This window comes from Staurois parvus, unplaced genomic scaffold, assembly GCF_062004578.1.
Source record: "Staurois parvus isolate SC_StPar_1 unplaced genomic scaffold, SC_StPar_1.0 ptg000048l, whole genome shotgun sequence".
Lineage (NCBI taxonomy): Eukaryota > Metazoa > Chordata > Amphibia > Anura > Ranidae > Staurois > Staurois parvus.
This window is the reverse complement of record NW_028317844.1, coordinates 6,782,501-6,800,419: the sequence shown is the minus strand read 5'-3', so window position 1 is coordinate 6,800,419 and position 17,919 is coordinate 6,782,501. Positions and strand designations below refer to the sequence as shown.

General features: G+C 41.3%; 1 protein-coding gene across 1 annotated transcript in view; it reads left to right on the top strand.

Annotated features, from left to right (window-relative positions):
- QRSL1 (glutaminyl-tRNA amidotransferase subunit QRSL1) overlaps positions 1-17,919 on the top strand; it is a 58,342-nt gene that overhangs the window by 1,333 nt on the left and 39,090 nt on the right. Inside the window, exons 2-5 of the mRNA XM_089664975.1 lie at positions 3,480-3,639; positions 13,166-13,264; positions 13,370-13,466; positions 17,916-17,919. The exon at positions 17,916-17,919 is cut by the window's right edge and continues 170 nt beyond it. Of these exons, the coding sequence (XP_089521101.1) occupies positions 3,480-3,639; positions 13,166-13,264; positions 13,370-13,466; positions 17,916-17,919 (360 nt within the window). The remainder of the gene's footprint in view (positions 1-3,479; positions 3,640-13,165; positions 13,265-13,369; positions 13,467-17,915) is intronic.

Sequence of the window (17,919 nt, the reverse complement as noted above, 5' to 3'; positions counted from 1 at the left end):
CACAAAACAAGTGCGGTGGGATGCACACCATGTCACTATAATGCAATGTTCTGCAGTGTATGAAGATGAATAAGGCCTCATGCACACTGGACATTTTCGCTATCTCTCCTAGATGCCTTGGCTGCTGGCAGCAGTGTTTTGGCAGAAAAAAATACTTGATGTTTGTAAACACATTTAATGTACTTACAGGTGTCAAGTGCTTGAGTGTTAATTCAATTGGCCAGACTAATAATTTATGAATGAAATGAATTATCACACAAGTGATAAACGTGCATTTACATGCATCAAGGGTTTTTTTTTTTCACTAAAATGCCACTGCTTCTGGACGCACTGGCAGTGCATTTTGTTCCTGCATCTAAACGGCCATGTGTGCATAAACACAGGCTAACGTGCAGGGGCGTTTAAAGGCAGGAAAAAAAATGTCAGACGCCCCTAAAGGAGGAATGTTAAAACCGTCCAGTGAGCAAGAGGCCTAAAGTGTAATTTTGTGTCACTTCAGTAACATTGAAGAAAAAGCTAAACAGTGCAATGTGTTGCAACAAAGTATAGCACCATTCCTCGCTGCCACTACACAACAGACACCAGGGCACACTCATTTTAGTGTGCAGGCTGATGTAAACAAGCTCTTAAAGAAGATGAATTGTTTAGGACAGTTAGCAGAACAAGTGTTTTCAATAGAAAATAATTTTTTTCAGACGGCAATTGGCTGTTATGTGAAGTGATCCGGGCGGCTTTAGAGCCGGCTGAAAACTTTTAACAATGTTGGGAAGGACCCCTCCCTCTCCCAGCCATGGTGGTTCCTGGTCTCTCCTTTTCCTCTGGGAAGTCCAGGACTGTGGCAAGCAGTTGGAGCAGCTTCCTGCAAAGGAGATGGAGTAACATCTGTTCCCCCATCTCCTCTGTGAGGAATGAGGCAAAAAGCAATAAGGATTTTATCACTTCTGTATTCAAAGCTGTTATCTGGCTGTTGCAGCAAGGAAAGTAGATGTTCAAACACAATCTAATAGACCAAAGAACCAGCAAACACAAATGCTCCTGCGCTTGGGGATGGACTCGATGCAGGCTACAACCACATTAAGAATGTCCTGGAACATGCACACCTTGCTGCCCTCAAATGGACCGGGGAAATCCAAATATACTGAATGAGAAAAGAAAAAACAGAGGGCGCACAGGCCTAGTGCATTACCATAAAAAATGTTTAATAAAAAATAAAGTATATGTTGTACTCACAAACGACAATAAAGTCAAGGCACATCATAAAGAACAGCTGGGTCAACACCACGCTGAGTAACAGTCCACAATAGGGAGTATAGACATCCAAAAGGCTGACGCGTTTCGAGGACTTGCCACTTCCTCAGAGCTCTGAGTACAACACAACACATACTTTATTTTTTATTAAACATTTTTTATGGTAATGCACTAGGCCTGTGCGCCCTCTGTTTTTTACAATCTAATAGACCCCTGATGTTTCCATAAACAGTACCTGTCACCTGCACAAAGCTATCAAAAGGAGACTTGTTCACCGCCTTTTGATAGCAATGACATTAAATGAAAAAACAAATAGAACGAGTTGAAAAAATAAAAGTAATATATATTAAAAAATAAAGGCTACCCATTCCCCTGTGCACACACACAAATGCAAATATGTGTTTAAGCCCTGCTTGACACCAAATGCAGCTTTGAATCCACACTACTTCAGCTAAAGTAGTGCGATTTCAACGCCGCAGGCCAGTGCAATTTCATGTGCGACTTGCCAACATCTGTGCGTCTTTATGCACAGATGTCAATACAAGTCACACATGAAATCGCCGAAAATAGTGCAGGAACGATTTTCAAAATTGGCGAAAATCAGAGTCGCACCAATTTGAATGGTTAATTTGAATGATTCCATAGGCACAAATAAGGTGCACTTTATCATGCGATTTTGAACTGTCAAATCGCATGACAAATCACATTGGTGTGAACAAGTGTTAACTACGACATGTATATGTAAACGGTGTTAGTCACTGCAAATGTTGGAGTGAGAGCAAGATTTAGAAGGCTATAATTCACAATTAACTATAAACTGATAACCTGTACAGACTTTTAAAACACCACCTATGGACAGTTTAAGGTACCTTCCTTTGCCACCATTTCCCAGGTGTGCACAATTTTAAATATTAATATGTTTGGTATATTGGATGTTATATTGTGTGTGTGCACTAAAGTTCATTTAGGTATGGTTTTCCTGAAATTTTGCATTTGATTAATGGCTGTGCAACTATCATGTGACATAAAAAAATTGCAACGGCCATCATTTTATTCACCAGGGTCTTTGCTTTCAGAAAATATGTAATGTTTTGGGGTTCCAAGTAATTTTATAGAAAAAAATGCTGATTTTAACATGTATGTGAACATTTTCAAAACTGCCCTGGACAAATGGTATTCAAGAAAATAAAAATAAATTGCTCTACAAAATAGTGACTTGATCAGGGCATGTACCAGGAAAATCAACTACCAGCATCATACAACTATCACTTCCAGAAAAACTGGCAGAGAAGAGAGCATGCAGCAGTGGAAACAGCTGTTGATTACAGTGAGGCACACGTGGGGCTAAACTGCTAAAAACTCACCCAGAATGGTGAGAGTGACATGGTGGCTGAGTTTGCAGCCTGAACATTAGTACTTCAACCTTGGAGACACCTGTCCTGTAATCAGAGTGAAGGTACTAGTCATGAAAGCTTGCATTCTGAGCTGTCAAGCTGGAACTGCTGTCATCTCCTGACAGCACTGCCCAGTTCAGCCTCATTCTGGCCCCAGACTTTTTTTGTGTTGTAAGATTTTTTTACACAAATACAAAACATTTGGACATGTGTATTGGACCCAGTATGGTGGCACACAGTTCTCATAAGTCTTTGAAAAAAAGATGGAACTGCCAGTGCTAACCTGCTTTAGAAAATGAAAGTTGCTTGGCTGTTATTCTGACCACCTGGCTTAAAAAAAACTTTGAGAGGTAGTATTTTCTGAAGTAATGGCAGCTTCCATCGTTTTCTCATGACAGGAGGCCTTCAGAGCAATAGTATCATTATCGCCTAAATACAATCTTGTCAGTTTCCTGCAAAAGAAAAGGTATTATATTGACCTCTCCAATAGCCCATGTCCTTTTTCATGCGACCTTTATTCTGTTCAAGTGCTGTAGCCTCAGTCAGATCCTACAGCATTGAACATTTCCAGGACTGTTGGAATCCCATATCCTCTGCTACTCACTTTGGTTTCATTCTCAGACCCGTATGCCACTGTTATGTCCTACATCACAGAGCCTAACCGTTCCTGAGGAAAGTCCCATTGCAAATTAGGAGTCTGCAGACCTCTCCACTGGCACCACTACTGCTTGGAATCATTAGTGGCACTGATTGTGTTTGTTGTTATTTACATAACTTGTATGTGTTGTTCTTTGTGTTTTTGTAGATTATTTAATTCTTGTTTTTACTTATTCACAGGCAGCTGCTGCCTTGAGGCGTGGACAACTAAGCCCTGTAGAACTGTGCCAGAAGTGTCTGTCGTCCATCAAGGAAACCAGATTTCTTAATGCCTACATAAATGTAACTGAAGAAGTTGCTCTTAAACAAGCCGCTGAGGCAGAAAAACGCTTCAGACAAGGTATAGTTCTATATAAGGTGCACTATTAGTATGGCTTGAGAAAAGGACTCCAATCAGATCAATGCAAAATATAAACCAAAAAGGATCTCATGGTGCAGTATCAGAGTAACTCGTCAATGTTTATTAAAAAGATTAAAGTGGTTGTAAAAGCTGAAGGTTTTTTACCTTCATGCATTCTATGCATGAAGGTAAAAAAACCTTCTGTGTGCAGCAGTGCCCCCAGCCCTCAATACTTTCCTGAGCCTCATCGCGATCCAGCAATTTGAGCAACAGCCTCGGTTGTCCTGGGTCTCTGCTTCCTCATTGGCTGAGACAGCAAGCAGGAGCCACTGGCTCCCACTGCTGTCAATCACAGCTAGTCAACCAATGAGGAGAGGGGGTGGGGCCAAGCAACAGCTCCCTGTGTGAATGGACACACGGAACAGGGGGTGCCCCCATAGCAAGCTGCTTGCTGTGGGGGCACCTGACAGGTGCGAGGGGCCATTAGAGCCTGCGGGGGACCCAAGAAGGGGAGGATCCAGGCTGCTCGATGCAAAACCACTGCACATAAGTAAGTATAGACATGTTTGTTATTTTAAAAAAATTTAACCTTTTAGAATCGCTTTAACTATTTGAGGACCACCCTATAGCAGATATACTGCTACAGGGCGGCCAAGCTGTGCAAAACCACGTTTAAATACTGTACGTGATTTTGCATTTCCAGGTAGGGGGGCGCGTTCTGCCCTACCTGCGCTGTCATTGGCTCCTGGAGATGTCAGTCACCGGGTCCCTGCCAGTGACTCATGGCCGGGAGCCGGTGATCGGCGGAACAGCTGACAGGAGAGAGATCTGTGAGTGTAAACAACACAGGTCTCTCTCCTGTCAACAGGGACGTGTTGCTTTCTATCTCTTTTCAAAGCAGAGAGATAAAAAGCAGTACATCCAGTAGTAAAACTGCACACAGTAAGCACAAACAGCACTCTGTTAACCCTTTGATAGCCCCAGATGTTAAAGTGGTAGTAAACTCTCATATTTTCTCTTTACCTACAGGTTACCCATTCTATTTTATTCCACATATTCACAGCTCTTACTGTGAAGAAACCTTTCCGTATTTGGAGATTAAATCTCTTTTCCTACAGACATAAAGAGTATCCCCATGTCCTCCGTGATGACCTCAGGGTGAATAACTCTGCACCGAGTTCACTATATGACCCACTGATGTATTTATACATGTTGACCCCCTTAATGTCCTCTTCTGAAGAGAGAATAAGTTCAGTTAATCTTTTCTCATAGCTGAGCTCCTCCATGCCTCTTGTCAGTTTGGTTGCCCTTTGCTGCACTTTCTCCAGTTCCCCAATGTTCTTTTTGTAAATTGGTGCCCAAAACTGAACTGCATATTCCAGATGAGGTCTTACTAATGATTTGTACAGGGGTAAAATTATAACTTTCTCTCTCTCTGGAGTCTATACCTCTTTTAATACAAGAGAGGATTTTGCTCACTTTAGAAACTGCAGCTTGGAATTGCATGCCATTATTAAGCTTGTGATCTTCCAGAACTTCCAGATCCTTCTCCACCATTGATTCCCCCAGTTGTACCCCCCTCGTATGTATGATACATGCATATTCTTAGCCCCCAAGTGCAGAACCTTACATTTATCAACATTAAACCTCATTTGCCACATACTTTGCCCAATTAAACAGTTCATTGAGGTCAGCTTGTAAATTGAAGACAACTGTAAGGACGTTATTCCACTGCAAAGCTTGGTGTCATCTGCAAAGACTGAAACAGTATTTTTAATCCCAGACTCTATATTGTTTATAAATGTATTAAAAAGTAAGGGTCCCATTACTGAATGCTTTTGCAAAATCCACTACCACCCCTCTGTCCAAGGTTTTGCTCACCTCATCATAAAAAGAAATCAGATTTGTTTGACAACTTCTGTCTTTCATGAATCCATGCTGTCTGTTGGTTAAAATATTTTTTTCCAGCAAGAACTCTTCTTTGTGGTCTTTTATTAAACTCTCCAGTATCTTCACAACTATAGAAGTTAAACTAACAGGTATATAATTACTTGGTGAAGATTTTGATCCTTTTTTAATAATAGGCATCACATTGGCCTTACGCCAATCCAGTTGTACTATGCCAATCATTAAAGGTTCCCTAAAAATGAGAAACAATGGCTTTGAAATGACAGAGCTCAATTTTTTAAGGACCCATGGGTGTATGCCATCTGGTCCAGGTGCTTTATTCACCTTTTATTCTGTCTAAATATTTCTAGATCATATCAGTTGTGAGCCAATTTGGATCACCTGGGGCTGTATCAATACCATAGAATAAAAGTAAAGCGAGCGCTCAAAAAATCAGCTGCTGAAACACTCCAAGGAATCACTGGACCTCATAACAAGCATATTAAATATATAGTGCAGCGCTGTAATATAATTAAAAATAATAAAAGTGAAATAGTTCGTAAAGTCCTTTCACAATAAAATAATCAAACATGTGAAGGCCTCCTCCTCATTAGGTGACTGGAATCAAACAGAAAAAATGCGCACTCACCGACCGCGCATTTTAAATGCGCATGTGTGTAATTTTATCCAGATGACCAGCCAGGCATGCAGATCCAGAGAACACATAGATCATCCCTCTTAAACACTGACATCAGCCTTGGGTGTAGTAATATACCTCCAGGTCCAGAGAGCCCTCTTGCCCCAAATGATAGGTAGACAGGGGTCCCCCTCCTGGTTCCAGGTACCCCAGAAATGGTAGATGTAGATCTGAAACCCTCCAGCAAGAGGGTCAAAGAAAAAAGGGAACGCCAATAGTGTAGTAGGTTCAAAACTTTATTGGATCAACAGTAGTTAAGCCAGGGTCACATGTGCATACAAATACCATCGGCCATCAAGCGGACTGGTAAGTGTGAAAGATAAATAAAACATGTACTAACCCGGCAGGTAAGAATCAGAGACCACCGGACCTCCTCCTGGTCTCAGTGGCCAGGAAGTCACACTTGCTACTGGCTCCTCCTGAGGCCTTTCGTGCTACGGCACTTCATCAGAGGGTGGACGCCATTGTATCAATACCATGCCCATTGTGGACAAGAGCTCCCCCATGCTCCTTTGTATACACAGAGCTGAAGGAGGTATTTAATAAATTTGCCTTCTTTGTCCCCAGTCACCCACTCTAGATTATTTTGTAAAGTGCCTACATGCTCGGACCGAACCTTTTTAGTATTAATATATTTGAAGAATTTTTGGGGGTTTGTCCTGTTATCTTTTGCAATCTGTCATTCGTTTTCAATTTTTGCAGCCTTAATTTCATTTTTGCATATTTTGTTATATTCTTTGTATTGTTTAAACGATGATAGCATTCTTTCATTTTTATTTTTAATAAAAGCTCTTTTATTTTTTATAGCTTTTTTAACTTTGGCCGTAAGCCACATAAGTTTGATTTTTAGCCTTTAACTATAGCCGACCGCAGATAGCCGAATGACGGCTGCACTGCGGCCAGCCAGTTCTGGGTGGACGTCATATGACGTCCTCCCAGAACGCGCTCTCCTGGGCGCGCACCCGGCGATCTCCGTGATCGCTGTGTCCTACGGACACAGCTGATCACGTGATGTGGTAAAAGGCCAATCACAGCGGCCTTTTACCACGTGATCGGCGGTGTCCAATGACATGCTGATCAGAGGAAAATGCAAGTGCCGGTTCTCGGCTGCACTTTCCTCACGCTGTCAGATCGTGAGGAAAGTACTGCCGAGAACCGGCAGTTGTCAGAGCGGGGATCGGCACCGATCATCAGGGCACTGATCTGATGATCAGTGCCCTGATGATCGGTGCCCAGCAGTGCCGCCCGCAAGCTCCGCCCACCTGTGCCCAGCAGTGCGCCCAGCAGTGCACCCACCTGTGCCCAGCAGTGCACCCACCTGTGCCACTCTGCAGTGCCACCTACCTGTGCCCAGCAGTGCACCCACCTGTGCCACTCTGCAGTGCCACCTACCTGTGCCCACCCACCTGTGCCCACCAGTGCCACCCACCTGTGCCCACCCACCTGTGCCGCCCACCAGTGCAGCCCAGCAGTGCTGCCAGTCAGTGCCACCAGTCAGTGCCCAGGGGTTGTGCCAGTCAGTGCCACCAGTCAGTGCCCAGCAGTGATGCCAGTCAGTGCTGTCTATCAGTACCCATCATCAGTGTCACCTATCAGTGCCGCCTATCAGTGCTGCATATTAGTGCCGCCTATCCGTGACACCTCATTAGTGCTGTCTATCAGTGCCACCTATTCGTGCCACCTCATTAGTACTGCCTATCAGTGCCCTTTAGTGCTGCCTATCAGTGCCGCCTATCAGTGCCCATCAGTGCTGCCTCATCAACGCACATCAGTGAAGGAGAAAAAATACCTGTTTGAAAAATTTTATAATAGAAACAAAGAAACTTTTTTTTTTTCACATTTTTTACAATTTTTTTATTTTTAGCGCAAAAAGTAAAGTGCCCAGTGGCGATTAAATACCACCAAAAGAAAGCTCTATTTGTGAGAAAAAAATGATCAAAATTTCATATGGGTACAATGTTGCATGACCGCACAATTGTCAATCAAAGTGCGGCAGCCCTGAAAGCTGAAAATTGGCCTGGTAAAGAAGGGGGTATAAGTGCCCGGTAGGCAAGTGGTTAAACTTGTTGACCATGGGAATATATTTTGCAGTGTGTTCACATACAGTCTTTGAAGAACTCCCATTTCTGTGTTGTGTTCATCGATGCCAACTTTCCCTCCCAGTCTAAGTCTTGGAGAGCAGTTCTCAGCCTCGGAAAATTAGTTCTCTTGATCGTTTTTATTTTTCCCGTTTGTGCTTGTTGTTGTTTATTTTTGCCATATGTGCTTGTTGTTTTCAGCTAACAATAAATGAAATCATGTTATGGTCACTGCTACTCAGATGTTATTTATATTGACATTAGTAATAAGCTGTGCTTGGTCTGAGATTACCAAGTCCAGCAGAGAATCATTCCTAGTAGGGGCCTCTATGAACTGTACCATAAAATTGTCCTGTAGTAAGTTTATAAATGTTTGCCCTTTAACTGTTCCTGCAGTACCATTACTCCAGTCAATTTCCGGGTAGTTAAAATCCCCCATTATTACCACTGTCCCAGCCCTTGCAACCCTTTCGATCTGTCCAAAGAGCTGAGTCTCCATCTCCTCATTAACACTGGGTGGCCTATAACAAACTCCAATGATTACCTTTTTTAATATGCGCCCCCACATGCAGTTCCACCCATAATGCTTCAGCCTCATCACACTCTCCATCAGCTAGGTGCTTTCACACACTGAGATCACTTCTCACATAGAGACAGACACTACCACCTTTCCTTTTACCTTGTCTCTCTGAAAGAGAACATAGCCAGGAATATTAATAACCCAGTTATGTGAAGAATGAAGACAATATTCAGCTATTCCAATTAAATCATAGTTCTCTTCATGCACCAAAGCTTCCAACTCACCTATTTTGCTTGGCAGACTTCTGGCATTGGTGAACAAACACTTTAATTCATTGACACCTTGTGCACAAGTATTTTGCATATTTTTTATTTTCGCACAAATGGTACCAATTCCAATGGTTGTTTTTCACATGAGAACCTTCTTATCATCTGCCATAGCCTCCCCCCCATCTTTCCCAATTCCACCCACCAATAAGGACTGACCCTCCCGACTGTTAGGGATAGCAGTGACATCCAGGGCTGCCACCCCTGAGCTTGCCATCACCACATCTTCACCCAACTTGGCAAATCTGTTTGGGTGCTCAAACCCAGAGCCAGCCTTCTTTTTCTGTGAGCCCCTACCACTCCCTCTCGCTACAGTAACCCATCTTCCTACCTGATAATCCTGACTAGCCCTTGCACCCTTCACATCAATCCCATTGCTACCTGCTCGGAGAGCTGAAGACTCCTTTCAAGGTTGTTGGTTCTTCCCAGTGTTGCAACTTGCTCCTCCAGATCTCTAACGTGAGCTTCCAGAAGGGCAACCCGCTCACATCTGTTTGCAGCGGTATCCATCCTGGAGCTGTTTCTCCATTGCTGTATACATGCGGCACACTGTGCACTGCACAAAACCTTCCACCCTGCTAGCACTCTTTATCCCAGTTACAATAATATTATTACTAACAGGAAATATCAGTTGTCACTTACAGGTTAGAAGACTCCTATTATAATCTCCTGTTTTCCACTCCAGTTTTTTAACTCCACTTAATCAAAGGTCTACTTGCTCAAAGGTCCAGCAAGCAAAATAGAGGCAAGCTTAAGAATGCGCAAGCTCAGCGTGAGCTCTACAGTAATTTTATATAGTACCTGTAGCACCTGTGATGAATTAACCCCTCCCCTTAATTAGCAGACTGAGGAAAGGAAAGGAAAAAAATGCTATTTAAAAAGTGATTTAAAAAAAGTAAAAGCTGCTAGCAAGACCCCCAAAAAAGAAAATAAACAACTACAAGCACCAACAATCACCAGCAGTCAAAAGCAAAACGGTTTTTCACTCTCCACTCAAATTTCCCACTCTTTTTAGCTTCCAGCCAGTAAAATGTACCAGATTAGCTGTAGCCAATCACAGATCAATAGTATTTTGAACTGTCATGAACTTAACCCATGAATCACAGTTCAAAGCAAGCATTACATTGCAGGTGCAATCATCTTTATTGCACCTGCAGTGCAAAGTGTGAAAAAAAATCCTTGATCACCCCTCCAGGTTAGTTTTGAAGTTACTACAGTAACATTGACCTACTTTGATAAAAGTATTTAATCAAAGTAGTTGGGAAAGCATCTGATCATACTTCTTGGTGTGATCAGATGCTTTAAGAGGGGAGATCTAGAGTCTAATATACTCCAGATTTCTCAGAAAAGAGTACCTGTCACTGACTATTGCTATCACGGCGGATATTTCCCGTGTTGGTATGTAAACAGAGATTGCACCATGCATGTGAGGTTTCATCACGAACATCAAATCGAGGGCAGTAATTCTAGCACTAGACCTCCTGTGTAAATCTAAAGTAGTAAATTGTAAAGGCTTTTAAAGAGTAAAAATTTACAGTTTGTTGCTGTTACACAGGTGTACGCAATTTTAAAGCATGTCAAGTTTGGTATCTGTTTACTTGGCGTAACATCATCTTTTATATTTTATCAAATAATTGGACAATATATTGTGTTTTTGTGCATTAAAATTCAAACAAGTGTATTTTTTCCCAAAAAATTGCATTTGAAAAATCGCTGCACACATACTGTGTGACATGAAAAAATTACAACACCCACCATTTTATTCTCCAGGGCCTCTGCTTAAAAAAACATGTTTGGGGGTTCATAGTCATTTTCTAGCAAAAAAAAACCTGTTTTATTCATGTAAATAAAGTAGGCTTGGTCTTCAAGTGGTTTAGAAGAGTGGGTAACATGTGGCATAAGCTTCTAAAGTTGGCCCTGAAATACTAGGGTAGTAGCTATAACTTTCACACAAACCAATTGATATACACGTATTGGGATTTTTTTTAGCAAAGACAAGTAGCAGAATACATTTTGGTCTAAATTTACGACTAAATTTGAGTTTATTGTATATTTTTTTTGTAACAGAAAATATAGGTTTTTTTTTTTTCTTCAAAGTTCAGTCTTTGTTCAGTCTTTTTTTATTTATATCACAAAGGATAAAATACCACCTAAAGAAAGCTCTATTTGTGTGAAAAAAGGACATAAATGTGAAAAAAGTGTTGCACGACCACACAATTACCAGCGCAGTGCTAAATAGCAAAAATAGCGCAGTGCTGAATAGCAAGAAATGGCCTTTTCAGGAAGGGGGAACACCTTCCGGGGCTGAAGTGGTTAAATAATGATACCTGCCGATGCTGTCAAAAATGTCCTTTTTTTTTTTTTTCTCAGGCACTTCTGTTTTAGTGTGACTGTCATTCTGTTAGAGGTTACATTTACTTTAAATGCTGGTTATATCCATTTATGAAAGTCTACATTTTAGGTATGATATATAAGGTGCGGTGCTAAAATAGTTCATAAATGGGAAAAATATAAAAGTCCAATCCACAAGGTTTGAGGTATTTAGGAAATATGCCCCCCTGCCACAAATCCACAGCACTCATATAGATAACCCAGAAACCGCTAAGAGGAAAAAAGGAGAAATCCTTCATCACCACCAAACACACTGACCCTCAAGGAAGGGTTAAAATGCGCTGTATGATCCTCAGAGACAAGCCAAAGACTTATGTACTCTTTAAATCCAGATCTTCACACTAAATGGACTCAATGGTGAACCTAAAATAAATAATATCCTCATAGAGGACAATCCGATTCAAATATAAAAGGGTTCCTCATAGTGTAGTAATTAGAGTAAATATTTAATGCCTCAAATGCAGTATAAAACGTACATGATAAATAGTGCAAAACAGCACATCACTGGTGGTATGTTTCAAACCAACAAGATGGCCACAACGTTGCGGTGCACGATAACGTCACGCTCTAGCTCCTCCCTACGTGTTTCGTCATCAATGACGACGTCGCCATGCACCTGTGGATCCGTGGCAGGGGGCATTAGGGCCCATTTGTACCATTGGTGCACTTGAGAATAGTTCTAGGCCAGCCTGCAGACAGCAATAAAGCTACTAGATAGCTCTTTGGTCAGATCCAAAAGTGCTCAGTCTCTCTAGCAGCAGATAGTAAATCCCCACAGACGCAGTTCACCAGTCTCAGTGATATTGCAGCTCACCATCCAGCCAAAAACAGCAATTGGTCCACTCTGCTCTAAACCCAGGTGACTCTGGCTGTTCGCACCACCGAACTCCGGATCCCACTCAGGCTACAGATATACAGCAGTGACAATGCACACTGAACAGCGATGTGCACTGTTTGGTCTCCCTTTCGGCAAGAGGAAGCTGTGTCTTGTAGAGCCTGAGAAAATGCAGCGCTTTGCGTTCCTTCTGGCAATCTCTCACTGGGAAATGCCATTCAAATGCTCTTGATGACAGTAGAGTCTTTTTGCTCTGGACTACAGTTCTCACAGTACACTGCTGCCTGAGTCTATTTAACTCTTTTTGCTCAGCAGCGCCTTCATCTTGCTGTTAACCAGTTCAATACCGAAGGGCAGCAGCTACAGAGAGTAGCTGCAGCCAGTGTGTTTTTCACTCTCCTTTCTTAGCCAAGCACCTGGCTACATTTGCAGACACCTTTAATTCTAGGATGTGTTTTTGTGAAATAGTAACTTTTAAACACATAGTTTTTTTTGCCTGGAGTTTAGTTGTATTAAGTCAGGGTTGCTGTCCCCTGAAATCACGGGCCTCCATACAGCCTACCTAACAGGAACTTTTTATTTCATATGCAGAATACAAACTAATGTAAATGCTTATAATCCATCACTACTAGTAACAAAAAAGAGGAGGCAAGATCAGTTTAAACAGGTGGATGCTGCATTAATGACATATCACATATATGGAGTAAGCCATGCCTTGCTTACAAACCCATGTCATGTTTCCCGTGTTTTGTTTTTTTTTTTGCTCAAAGTGAAACTTGTTTTTCATTACAGGCAAGCCCCTTGGGGAATTAGACGGTATCCCAGTTGCAGTTAAAGACAACTTTAGCACTGCCAATATAGAGACAACATGTGCATCACAAATGCTTAAAGGTAAATGATTGCCTCTTCTGGAGATTTCACACATGATCTTGCAAGATGTTGTTGTTCCTAGAACTTTAATGTTCTTTTCATAATTAACATTATCATATTTTTAAGGTTACATTCCACCCTATAATGCCACCGTTGTGCAGAAACTACTTGATCAAGGAGCAGTACTTATGGGAAAAACTAACCTTGATGAATTTGCTATGGGGTACGTAACATGTTCTTAATGCTCCTTGTTAAACTGAATGTTGAGCCAACTAGTGTCTGTAGGAAAAACTCTACCTATTTTTTCCATAGAAATCCAGTAGATTGTTCCTATTATTGTAAACGTCTGCTGCATGCAAAACTGAAATTGGTTGAGTTTTCCTAGGTTTCCTTTAACAGGACAATAATAACGGTTTTGCTCATTCCTTCTGTATATGGTGTGCTTTTCTTGTTTACAATACAATTTGCACAATCTGTTGGGGAAATGGGATATCCTAATTTAGCCTTGTAAATGACATGAGAGTTAGGGAGTTGGAAATTCCGAGTGAGGATATTTACTACTCAAATCCCAGAGATATACAAGAAGGCAGCATAGGACTCAAATTTTAAGTAACCACACAAATCTAAACTATTTGTTTTAGATAGAATTGGCCTTTTAGGGCTTGTTCACACTTGACTAATTTCTAATGCTTGCCAAACACCCCTATAGCATTTGACAGGCGTTAAACAGGCATTTGAGAAGCGTTTTTAATGCTCCCCAAACACCCTATGAGCGTTGGAGGTGTTTGAGAGGCGTTTGCCAAGCGTTAAAGCTGCACCACAAACTCCTACAATGAAGTTTAATGGTATTAACGCCCTGCAAATGCTTCCCAGGAGCATCACCATAGACTTGAATGGTAGGCTTCAACTCCCCCATGACTCCACATGAGACGTCAATTTTGCCGCGACGCTAACTCTTCAGTGTGAACAGCACTGTGTAATGCCATGTGTAGAATTTCCATAGGCATTTGAGGAGAGTTAAAAACGCTTCCCAAACGCCTGTCTAACGCCTGCTAACAAAGCTAGTGCGAATGTAGCCTTAAGCTGCCCTGGAAGAATAACAGATTCTGGTTGCTATGTATGCCACAAACATATTATTAACCAGCTTCAGAAAGGTGTATTTGTTATTTAACATTTCCTCATTAAACAGCATCATTTTAAAGTAATATTGTGGTTACCTGTCTATGGAATTGACTTTAACATATTCAAATTATTTTATTTCAATGCAAAGTATTCTTTTTGCACCTATTAACCATAGATCTAGTTAATGCGGGTGAGATTTCATGATCTACTTGCCCATGTATCCTTTACAGCATTTTGAATGTGATGGTTTCATGTGTGTAGGAAAACAGTAGCAGGTGGTATGTTATTCATGAAAGAATAATTTAGTCCAGTGCACTGTGATCGCAGACTGCTTTCACTGTGCCGAGTTCAGGGGATTCTAATGACTGGCTGCACAGATCAAATCTCCATGCTTATCAGAACTCTAGAACCGCAAGCTGAACTGGCTTATCTTGTTCCATGGGAAAGTAGACTTGTCAATTCTTTATGAGGAAAATACTGGCTGTCCTAGCACAGGAAACCCTTTTCTCCGGGATTCAAAATAAATATTTAATGTTTTTATGACTGATATGAATCAGTGTCAGGTAGCTTTGCTTTAGAATCCCCTTTATGGGAGTGATTCTACACATTTTAGGGTTGCACTTACTAATTTTACCTGTTAATATGAAAGAAGAAAGGTATTCTTAGTCTAGAGAGCTGAACAAAATATAGTGATGACGTTCTGAGTGCAGTAACCCATGGCAACTTATTTATTCCTCTCTGCTAGTGTAATCAGAGGAAGATTAATTTTTAATTGTTGGCACATTGCAATGTGATTGTAAACCCTCACCTTGTAAATCGACCTATTCAGTTTAAAATAGGAGTGAAAGGCAAAACATTTGTGTATAGATATAATATATAATAGTTGTGTATAGAACATAATATACACTTCTCAGCTGCATAAGAGCTAGGGGAGGAGAAACAGCACACACTGATCTTTTCTGTGTGTGTGTGTGTCGGTGGGGGGGGGGGTGTCAGCACAAGACTGATCATTGGAGGAGAGCACAATGAGTTCCCTGCAGAACTGACCATACTGCCTAGTGTGGTCAGTTTTTAATAGGAAAGCAGAGGGACTGGTGGGAACGCCAGGTATTTCACACAAAGGAAGCAATACAAAGACAACAGGATACTTTTTCATACAAGCACATGGTACAGCAGGCACATATCAAGAACGTGAAATGTTGGGTTTACATATTCTTTAACTTAAAGTGGTTGTAAAGGCTGAAGGTGTTTTTACCTTCATGCATTCATGCAAAAACCTTCTGTGTGCAGCAGTGCCCCCAGCCCCTCAATACTTACCTGACCCTCATCGCGGTCCAGCGACGTGAATGACAGCCTCGGCTGTCCCGGGTCTCTGCCTCCTCATTGGCTGAGCCATTGGCTCCCGCTGCTGTCAATCACAGCTAGTCAGCCAATGAGGAGAGAGGGGGTGGAGCCAAGCTGCGACTTTGCGTGAATGGACACATGGAGCAGCAGGTGCCCCCATAGCAAGCTGCTTGCTGTGGGGGCACCCGACATACAGGAGGAGCCACTAGAGCCTGCAGGGGACCCAAGAAGAGGAGGATCCAGGCTGTGCTGTGCAAAACCACTGCACACAGTAGGTAAGTATAGACATGTTTATTATTTTACAAAAAAAAAATGAACCTTTAGAATCGCTTTAACTGAATTCACGTGGAGATTGTTTCCTTTAAAGTTTATGTTGTTAGTCTAATATTTTTTTTCAGTTGTGTTATTGCATCATATGTGATCATTGCTTTTACTTAAAAGGTACATTATACCCAAGAACAAAAACATATACATTTTTTTTATCAATACAATTTATAGATGTTCGCATTCCCAAACTTTAGCTCAATGCATATATTTGACATTATTCAACATTGCTGTCTGCATACTGTATTTGGGGCAAGAAGAATAAATAAAATGAAGCAATGTTGGACAAGAAATCAGGTGTGTGTTAAAAAATGCTGCTGCCAATGAGGCCACTTTGGCTTTAAAGGGACCCTGTGCTTACAGAAATCTAGAGGATTCCAATACTGATCTCCTGAAAAGGCTAGGTGCCTTGCTGTCTCTGGCTTCACTACTTTTAGGTGGTGACTTCGAACAAGCATGTAGATCAGGAAGTCCATGACCAAGCCAAAACTCCTAGACTGCATACTTGTTCTGATTAGTGACTTTAGAAATGACTGAAACCATTGGGTCAACAAGACAGCCAAACCAGTATTAAACACAAAAGCAAGCATTTATTATATATCAGTGTATCAATTCTTAGATGTGATGTCTACATTATTTTTCTTTATTCTTTCCCTTATTTTCACCTAGTGATCTAGTCAGTAAGTCTGTTGCTTTTCAACAGAACAAGCTGTCCTGCAGATGTAATAGTCAGAGGGTTAAGAAAAACCATTCAACACTGGCAGGGGTTCTTACAATGGTCAGCTTTTATTTATGTAAAACCTTTATCAAAAAGGAACTAAACTGCCGCTGTAACTGTTTAAAAAGTGTTAGCTAGAGCTTGGCTTCAGTTCATTGGTGTATCTAAATCTGCTAATCCATCTAACATTCCCCTCCCCCCAGACTGACAATGTTGCTGTGAAGCGGTGTCTCTGTTGCTCCTTCATCCAGAGTGAAGGCACTCTAATACTTGAGGTGTGTTACTGGCCTGATCCCCAGGCGAAAAAAGCCTAAAGAAAACTAATGCAGCCACCATATCTAATGCTTAGTAAGCTGCAATATACAGTATTACATTTTTGGCCTCAGGCTTTCATATTTTAAGAAGTTGTGTATGTCATTGGATTATATTGAGAAACAACTTGGTAAAGTATGTGTATCCCATACATATCCTGTTTTGAGTATTCCATAGATATGCTGTTTTGAGCTCCCATATCACATACTAAGTTCATCTAAGCCAGTGTTTCTCAACTCCAGTCCTCATGGACCCCCAACAGGTCATGTTTTCAGGATTTCCATTATTTTGCACAGGTGATTTGATCAGTTTCACTGCTTTAGTAATTACCACAGCTGTTTCATCTGAGGGAAATCCTGAAAACATGACCTGTTGGGGGTCCATGAGGACTGGAGTTGAGAAACACTGATCTAAGCAAAGGCTGGGTTTCTGCTTCATATATAAACATACTCAGTTGGCTTGTCTGAAGATGTCTATATGTGATGTGGAAGTGCTTATGTACGGAAAGAAATATGTAATTATTTCCCTGTCTGCTTCTCTACGTGCCTCACGGAGGACCTCTAAAGTCTGGAAATATTAACTATATTTTATATTGATAGGTATTTCTTAGCAGTACATTATTATTATTATTGTTATTATTACTATATAGGGTTTATATATCGACAACAGTTCCCGCTCTGCTTTACAACATGAGGGCAGACAGTACAGTTACAATACAATTCAATACAGGAGGAATCAGAGGGCCCTGCTCGTTAGAGCTTACACTACAGGGTTATGCTGAAGGCAAATAATAATGTAAAATGTGTTTTATGATTGTAAATTCGGATCTAAAGTTTATTGTTTTCAATCTAGGTCT